The sequence below is a fragment of the Pezoporus flaviventris genome, unplaced genomic scaffold (genome assembly GCF_033815535.1).
Source record: "Pezoporus flaviventris isolate CSIRO_AGI_PZ_B2104156 unplaced genomic scaffold, CSIRO_AGI_Pfla_v1 ptg000213l, whole genome shotgun sequence".
Taxonomy (NCBI): Eukaryota; Metazoa; Chordata; class Aves; order Psittaciformes; family Psittacidae; genus Pezoporus; species Pezoporus flaviventris.
The window spans coordinates 1,713,987-1,722,697 of NW_026892761.1; the positions used below are offsets into that span (position 1 = coordinate 1,713,987).

General features: G+C 57.0%; 1 protein-coding gene and 1 long non-coding RNA gene across 2 annotated transcripts; both read right to left on the reverse strand.

The window, feature by feature from the left end:
• Window positions 1-2,001: 2,001 nt before the first annotated feature.
• Window positions 2,002-2,331, reverse strand: LOC133262427 (uncharacterized). The gene is made up of 2 exons (XR_009741304.1): window positions 2,113-2,331; window positions 2,002-2,079 (listed from the first exon to the last, which is right to left on the reverse strand). It is a non-coding gene; the product is annotated as an uncharacterized LOC133262427 (long non-coding RNA).
• A 2,832-nt stretch (window positions 2,332-5,163) lies between these two features.
• On the reverse strand, window positions 5,164-6,802 carry LOC133262620 (corticoliberin-like). The gene is made up of 2 exons (XM_061441982.1): window positions 6,753-6,802; window positions 5,164-5,574 (listed from the first exon to the last, which is right to left on the reverse strand). The coding sequence occupies exon 2, from the start codon at window positions 5,548-5,550 to the stop codon at window positions 5,182-5,184; it is 369 nt and encodes a 122-aa protein (XP_061297966.1). The 5' UTR covers window positions 5,551-5,574; window positions 6,753-6,802; the 3' UTR covers window positions 5,164-5,181.
• Window positions 6,803-8,711: the final 1,909 nt, after the last annotated feature.

Genomic DNA, 8,711 nt, shown 5'->3' on the forward strand with positions numbered 1-8,711 from the left:
CGGATGTATTTATCTGTATATAAATCCATGCCAACCTCAGTGGCGTCTGTAGGGTGTAGATTCCACGCAGAGATGTGTTAGAGCCACGTCACCTTTTGAGTCTTCTTTTTAGTGGTCATATTTCTTTAAACTGCTTTAGATATTAGTGCTTCAAACGTGATGCTCTTTGAGGCTGGGGGAGCAGAGCCTGAGGACGAAGGCTCAGGGGACCCCCAAGTCCTGCAGCAATAGAGTCTTCAACCCCCTTTGTGTCATCTAAATGCTGTAGGAGCCGAATGGAGCAGCTATTCCTGTCCCATCCGTAAAGGGGTTGTGTTGGAGGGACCCCAGTGAGCTTTGGGGGGTTGTAGCAGAGCGTTTCTATGCACATTCTTCTTTAGGAGAGGCTTTTCTCAGCTACTCTGTGCCCTGTGTTTGCCACTGCCCTTTGGATATTCCTGGATAATCCCTTGGAAATGGATTTGTGCTGCAGGTTTATTTGTACCCCGTGCAGGTTGGATGTTGCTGTCACATTCAACCAGGAGACTCCTGCCTGGGTTTTTGGAGCCCCAACCTCATGTTCTGAATCCTGGATGCTGCTTAAACATGTGTTAATCTTAGAGCACTGAAATGTAACCCCCCCAGAGCAAGTGTTCAGCCTGAGGTCAGTTTGAACTTAACGTGCTTCATCATCTGATGCTGCTTCTCTGTCTTATAGTGGAAATCATCTAGTTTCTAACATATCATCACTCCAACAGCTGCTTCAAATAGCTTGAAAGGGACATTAACTGATAGCTAACACGGCGTCAGGATGCTGATCAGTGTTCAAGTGCTGCTCCATGAGGATGAAGTGTTACCTGGGACTCGGCAAGAGGGAAATTCCCCTCTCCTTCCAAGAAGATGCTTCCTTTAGGAGAAGAAGCCACGCAAGGGAAGTGCTCTGTGACCTGTGCACAAGCCAAACCCGGAAGACAAAGCCTTCATTGGGAAATCAAATGCCAGTGTTCCATGCATGGTGTTAAAAGGGTCGATACTGGGAGTTTCTGGTAGTTATATATATATATATATATATATATATGTATATGTGTAGAGGAAGCTCTTCTATGAAATGGCCATTTGTCCTCGAGTGCTGTCGTGTTCTCTGCTCCCTTCTCTGCCAGTCTGTAGCGTTTGCTTCTCACCCCCTTCCAAATGGGAACGATCTACTTGAACTCTGTGAGCTGCCCCTCTGCTCCAGCTTCCCTTGGGATGGGAGCCCAGCAGAGGGCAGGGACCAGCTCTGGAATGACTTGGACTTGTGTTGAGGATGCGCTCGATGTGCTCCCGGCTGGAGGTGGGCTAGAACATGGTGACTTGGGGGTTTTGCCTCCTAGTTTGCACCGTGTTGTACTCTCCAACAGAGTACCAAGCTCCAGAGCAAGGTCCCAACCTGTGCTGGGGGCTTTGGGTCGAACATCGTGTGTGTATGTATGTATATATGCCCAGATGTATATAGTAACACAGTGGGTGCACTTGGTGCTTGCTGCTGGTTTCCTTTGGTGGTAAATCCATGGATTCCAGCTCTGAGCCGTGCTGTGAGCTCCTGGTGGGACAAGGGGAAGCTTTGTCTGTGCAGAATGGTGCTTTCTGCTCTCAGCTGCAGGATGAAACCAGGCGAGATCTGTTGGGTTAAACCAGTGAAGGAAGCAGCGGAGGGATCCTCTTGTGTAGAGGGGTAGCGCAGGGGGAGAGCTGTGGTTTGGAAAGGGGATGCAGTTGTCTGTTCCCTCCTTACTGAATGGAGGTGGTGCTGAGCAGCGTGGTGTGTTTGCACTGCCTGGTCCAGCCGCTCTTGCAGGTTGGGGTCAGGAGGACCTGGAGTTACTACAAGTTGTAAAGGTGAAGTTAGGCAGAGATCTGTGTGTAAAGGCACCAGGTCGCTCATTGCAGTGGGTTGAGCCGCATCCTTGGGCCTCCCATTTCGGGGCTGGCGGATGAAACAAGGGGGGATTCTGCATCCTGGCAGAAACAGGGGAATGTCTGGGGGCGATTCCTTTATTGCTGCCACGTTTGAAGCTCTCTGTGTGTCCGTCACAGATGGAGCCTCCCATCACCATCATCCTCCCATCACCATCATCCTCCCATCACCATCACCCCCCCCCACCCTTCCCACCATCACCTTGGTGTGGATGCTGATGTCTGGTCCGTGCCATCACGGGACGTTTGTGTTCATCCTGCATGTGACAAGGCCCTGCAGTCCCTCGCTCCTCATGGTCCGGTTGGGTTGGCCTCTGCAGGATGCCGAGGACACGCTCTGCGGTTGCTCTTCACCTCTGGGATGGGGGGAGCCCGTCTCTAACCGAGAGAAAAGCCTGTAGAAATAACCCCCCCCACCCCACAATCGAAGTTATAAATGCATCTGACAAAGCAATTATAATATAGACATATATATATTTTGTTATGTTACTAAAGGACCATACTTTGACTTGTATGTAAGTAGCTGTGGCTGTCTGAACCTCTGTGGGTTGTAACACTCGATACTACTGAGCTCCTGTACATCCCCGCCGGGAGGAGAGGAGGAGGAGGAGGTGTTTTCTGTTCTAGCATGGTAATTCGTGTCTCGTATGTCCGAATAGAACTCAAATAAAGATTGCTAAGTTATCTGAAACCACTGTTGTAAAATAAATGTTTTCAAGGCAGAAACGAGCAGCGGCCTTTTTCTTCCCTGGGGCAGGGAGGAGGGATGCAGAGGGATCCCCTGGTTCCTGTGGTCCAAGGATGCTCCTTGGCTCTCTGCGTGCTGAGGATGTGAAGTCCCCCTGGTTGGGCCTGCATCTCCTTCCTTCTGCCTCTGCTTGCACCCTCCATGGCAGTTCTGGAGCATCAGTGGTCAAAGGGCTTCATAGGATGCTGGGCAATGGCAGGGATTGGGGTGTCAATATGAGTTGTAGGGGTGAGGGATGGTTGGAGGGTGCTGGGGAAGGGGGTGGTTGCAGTCTGTGGGCTGTGTAACACCTCTTGGGAAGCAGCTCCCGCTGTTGGAGGCTCCTTCTGGTGCTGCTGAGGGAGAGGTGGGAACAAAGAGGATGCTGAGAGGTTTGTATCTGACTGAGGCAGCGTAAATCAGAGTGCATGGGGACGAACTGCATGGGGCCACCAGTGGCTTCTATTGCCCTCCATGGCTGGAATCATTCCTCCTGCAGAGGCTCATTCACGTTGGATGGAGATCCCGGTGGAAGGAGGTGAGCACAGAACTCCCCTCATCCCATGCCCTGCTATGGGTTACCCAACGCTTTCCCTCCTTCCCACAATGGGCTGTGCCTCGGAGCCTTCCCAAGGAGGCCAGGACCCCTCTGGGGGCTGATGCACGCTTGGGAAAGGTCTGACACTGATGCTCTGGTTTCATAGAACCCCGGCCTGGTTTGGGTTGAAGGGACCTTAAAGCTCCTCCAGCTCCAACCCCTGCCAGGGCAGGGACCCCTTCCACTGGAGCAGCTTGCTCCGACCTGGTTCCATTGCCCCCTGTTCCCCACCGTGGCACTTGGAGGCACAGACTCCCTGCGGCGCCGGGGAGCGGCGGCTCTCGGGGTCACCCACAGCAGCACTGGAGGAGGAGAAGCCCCAGCCGGGTCTCAGGGTGCAGGTCCCAGCCTGGGGCCTGGATTGAGCCCGTTTGTAGAAGCTGGGGGGGGGCAGAGGGAAACATCCCCTATGGCCCCCATGGATGGACCCCAACGCCCGCCTGTCCCGCACCCGAGTCCCTTTCTCCTCCTTCATCCTCCTCCTGACCGGGTCCCAGGCTTCCCAGTGAGGGTTAAAGGTGCTCCCGAGCTGCTCAGGCTGGGGCCATTGCCTCTGCTTTAACAAACCCCTGCTCCCTGTCTGCAGCTCCGCAGCTCCCGCACCGACCTCCTCTTCCTCACCACGGGAGGATGCAGCTTCCCACCACCAACCAGCCCGCAAGCGAGGAGCAGCTTTGTCCTGTGCAGCCATCAAGCTGCAGAGCTCAAACTGGGGCTGAGAGCACCAGGGCTTCTCTTTGGGGTGTTTCAGCACCGGAGCTGCTGCTTAGTGCAGCCCTGAAGGGAGGATGAGGAGGATGAGGGACCTTCTGGTCCCTGTGGGATGCTGCTGTGCGGCTGCATGGGTGACGGTGATCACTCGTGGGTGATGGTGACGGGCTCATGGTGACGCTGCTCCCTCACAGGCTGTGCTGGGACACAACCACCACTGCGGCATCCCAACCAGCTCCAGACCTGTCCCAAGCCCCTTTTACTGCATGCGCTGCCCCATCCTGGTGCTGGGAGCTGCTTGTGCCACCTCGCTTCTCGCTGTGCGGTTGATGGTGGGTTTCCACCTGCATGTACACGTGTGTCTGTGTGTCCCCATGGCTGCAGACCATGGGTTTCCACCTGCATGTACACGTGTGTCTGTGTGTCCCCATGGCTGCAGACGGAGAGCCCCGGGCTGCAGCGCTCAGAGCGCTTTGCGCTGTCACTTCTCACCCAGGGATGCATCTGGGATCGCTCCGCTTCGTGTCCATGAGTGACGGGAGGCACCGAGCCGCGCCCCTTGGTGACCGGATGGATGCTCGGTACCCGACCTCCGTGTCAGAGCATTCCCAAGCCCCGCCGCTCCTGCCAAGGGGGCGGGATGCAGCGGGCTCCGCATCAGGGACCCCTGCCTGGAAAGGGGAAGCGCCGAGCACAGGGGCAGCGGGGCAGGTGCGAGGGCGACTTTAATGCACAACAGCGCGAACAACGCACGGGGCGCAGCGACGGGACCCGGCATCAGCGGCACCGGCGGCATCATCGGCACCAGCGGTGCCAGTGGCACCAGCGGCATCAGTGGCACCAGCAGCATCAGCGGCATCAGCGGTACCAGCGGCACCAGCGGCACCAGCGGCACCAGCGGCACCAGGAGCATCAGCGGCATCAGCGGTACCAGCGGCACCAGCGGCACCAGCGGCACCAGCGGCACCAGTGGCACCAGCGGTACCAGTGGCACCAGGAGCATCAGCGGCATCAGCGGTACCAGCGGCACCAGCGGCACCAGCGGCACCAGCGGCACCAGCGGTACCAGCGGTACCAGTGGCACCAGCAGCATCAGCGGCATCAGTGGTACCAGCGGCACCAGCGACATCAGCGGTACCAGCAGCATCAGCGGCACCGGCGGCATCAGCGGTACCAGCCCCTTCCCCGCTCCTCCGGGGCCGGTCCCCGCTCACTTCCCGATGCTCTGCAGCAGGAGCTTGTTGCTGAGCGCCTTCTGCGCCAGCCTCTCCTCTCGGGACATGGCCAGGAACTGGCGCAGGAGGTGGAAGGTGAGGTCCAGCGAGCTGGGTTTGCTGTCCCGCCTCCGGCCACCCTGCTGCGGGGCCCGCGGGGCTCGGGGCTTCGCGCTGGGCTCGCCCCCCCGCCGCTGGCACAGTCTATGGGGCAGCGGGGACGCGGTGGGGCGCGGGGGTCCGGGCCATGGCTCCCAGGTGGGCTGGGGGGCCGGGCCCCACGGCCGCTGCAGGGGGGAGCAGGTCTCCGAGGGCAGGAAGAGCAGGACGAGGACGGAGGCGGCTGAGAGCATCCTGACCCGCATCGCTGCCGCTCTGGGGCCGGACGCCTGTAAGAGCCCCCCTAACCCGGACCCCCACATCCCCCCCACGGCTGCGGTCAGGGGGCAGCCGGGAGGCTTCACGCCGTGGGAGGGGGGAACACCTCACCCTAGGGATGAGACCCCTGGGATGGGATCCCCACCCCTATATAGGGACCCCCTTTTGGACAGGACCCCCCCCTCCCCGCGGATGGGACCCCCTTGCTCCTGGGGTTGTTTTCCCTCCCCGCCCGGGGACGGGACCCCCATGGAACCCTGGACCCCCGGGATTTGGGACCCAAGACCCCTGTGAATGGGAATCCCCAACCCCCGGGGACATGGGACCCTTCTCATCTCCCCGGGACTGGACCCTCGGTGCTGTCCCCCGCTGGGGCAATGGGAGGCAATGAGGGGCAATGGGGGCAATGAAGGACAACGGGGTGCAATAGGGGCAATGGGGTGCAATGGGGACAATGGGGTGCAATGGGGTGCAATGGGGACAATGGGGTGCAGTGGGATGCAATGGGGGCAATGGGGGCAATGGGGACAATGGGGACAATGGGCACAATGGGGTGCAATGGGGACAGTGGGGGCAATGGGGACAACGGGGGCAATGGGGTGCAATGGGGTGCAATAGGGGCAATGGGGACAATGGGGGGCAATGGGGACAACGGGGGCAATGGGGGCAATGGGGTGCAATGGGGGCAATGGGGACAATGGGGGGCAATGGGGACAACGGGGGCAATGGGGGCAATGGGGACAATGGGGTGCAATGGGGACAATGGGGTGCAATGGGGGCAATGGGGGGCAATGGGGGCAATGGGGACAATGGGGGGCAATGGGGACAACGGGGGCAATGGGGACAATGGGGACAATGGGGGGCAATGGGGACAATGGGGTGCAATGGGGGCAATGGGGACAATGGGGTGCAATGGGGGCAAAGGGGACAATGGGGTGCAATGAGGACAATGGGGTGCAATGGGGGCAATGGGGTGCAATGGGGGCAATGGGGACAATGGGGGGCAATGGGGACAACGGGGGCAATGGGGACAATGGGGACAATGGGGGGCAATGGGGTGCAATGGGGGCAATGGAGTGCAATGGGGTGCAATGGGGACAATGGGGTGCAATGGGGACAATGGGGACAATGGGGTGCAATGGGGGCAATGGGGACAATGGGGACAATGGGGACAATGGGGGGTGCTCACCGCTGCCGCCGCTCCCCCCGGCTCCGCTCCGCTCCTCGCTGCCCGCCCGGCACCGCGCTATATAGGGGCGGCGGCGGGACCCACGTGACCGCGCTATAGCCGGACCCCCCCCCCTCCATCGGTGGGGCGGCGGCCGCTGTCCGCGGTGCTGAACGGGCGGGGGGACCCGGGAGCGGCGGCGACACTTGGGGGGTACATGGGGGGCACGTGGAGGTACATGGGGCTATGGGTATAGGTATGGGTCTATGGGGATATGTATGGGTATATGGAGGTACATGGGGCTATGGGTATAGGTATGGGTCTATGGGGATATATATGGGTATATGGAGGTACATGGGGCTATGGGTATAGGTATGGGTCTATGGGGATATGTATGGGTATATGGAGGTACATGGGGCTATGGGTATAGGTATGGGTCTATGGGGATATATATGGGTATATGGAGGTACATGGGGCTATGGGTATAGGTATGGGTCTATGGGGATATATATGGGTATATGGAGGTACATGGGGCTATGGGTATAGGTATGGGTCTATGGGGATATGTATGGGTATATGGAGGTACATGGGGCTATGGGTATAGGTATGGGTCTATGGGGATATGTATGGGTATATGGAGGTACATGGGGCTATGGGTATAGGTATGGGTCTATGGGGATATGTATGGGTATATGGAGGTACATGGGGCTATGGGTATAGGTATGGGTCTATGGGGATATGTATGGGTATATGGAGGTACATGGGGCTATGGGTATAGGTATGGGTCTATGGGGATATATATGGGTATATGGAGGTACATGGGTCTGTGAGTATAGGTATGGGTCTATGGGGATATATATGGGTATATGGAGGTACATGGGTCTGTGAGTATAGGTATGGGTCTATGGGGATATGTATGGGTATATGGAGGTACATGGGGCTATGGGTATAGGTATGGGTCTATGGGGATATATATGGGTATATGGAGGTACATGGGTCTGTGGGTATATATATGGGTCTATGGGTATATGGGTATTTACATGGTTATGGGTATATGGAGGTACATGGGTCTATGGGTATATATATGGGTCTATGGGTATGTATATGGGTATATATATGGGTATATGGAGGTACCTGCGTCTATCGGTATATATGGGTGTATGGGTATGTATATGGGTATATATATGAGTATATGGAGGTAACTGCATCTATCGGTATATATATGGGTATGTATATGGGTATATATATGGGTATATGGAGGTACCTGAGTCTATGGATATATATATGGGTCTATGGGTATATATACGGGTCTATGGAGGTAACTGCGTCTATCGCTATATATATGGGTCTATAGGTATATATATATGGGTATATGGAGGTACCGGGGCCTGTGGGTATATATATGGGTCTATGGGTATATATATGGATATATGGAGTACCGGGGTCTGTGGGTATATATATGGGTCTGTGGGTATATATATGGATATATGGAGTACCGGGGTCTGTGGGTATATATATGGGTCTGTGGGTATATATATGGATATATGGAGTACCGGGGTCTGTGGGTATATATATGGGTCTATGGGTATATATATGGGTACATGGAGGTACATGGGGGAGCGTGGGGGGACACGGGGCATTGTGGGGTCAAAGGGGGAGAGTCTGGGGGAGCCCAGGAAGGAACGGGGAGGGGAGGGTGTGGGGGGGGCACGTGGGGGTTCATGGGGGTAAGAGTTGGGGGGGGGGGCACAGGGATCGTGGGAATGAGCCTGGGGGAATATGGGGGTTCATGGGCAGGTGAGGCTAAGGGTACATGGGGGCAAGGGGTGAGTGCTTGGGGGTGGTGGGGGGGTCTATGGGGTGTGGGGGGCACACACGGTTTGAGGGGGACTCCTGTGTGTGTCAGAGGGGTGTGTGGGGGGTGGGAGTTAGGGGGTAACCAGGGGTGCATGTGCATGGGTGTGCATATGTACACGTATG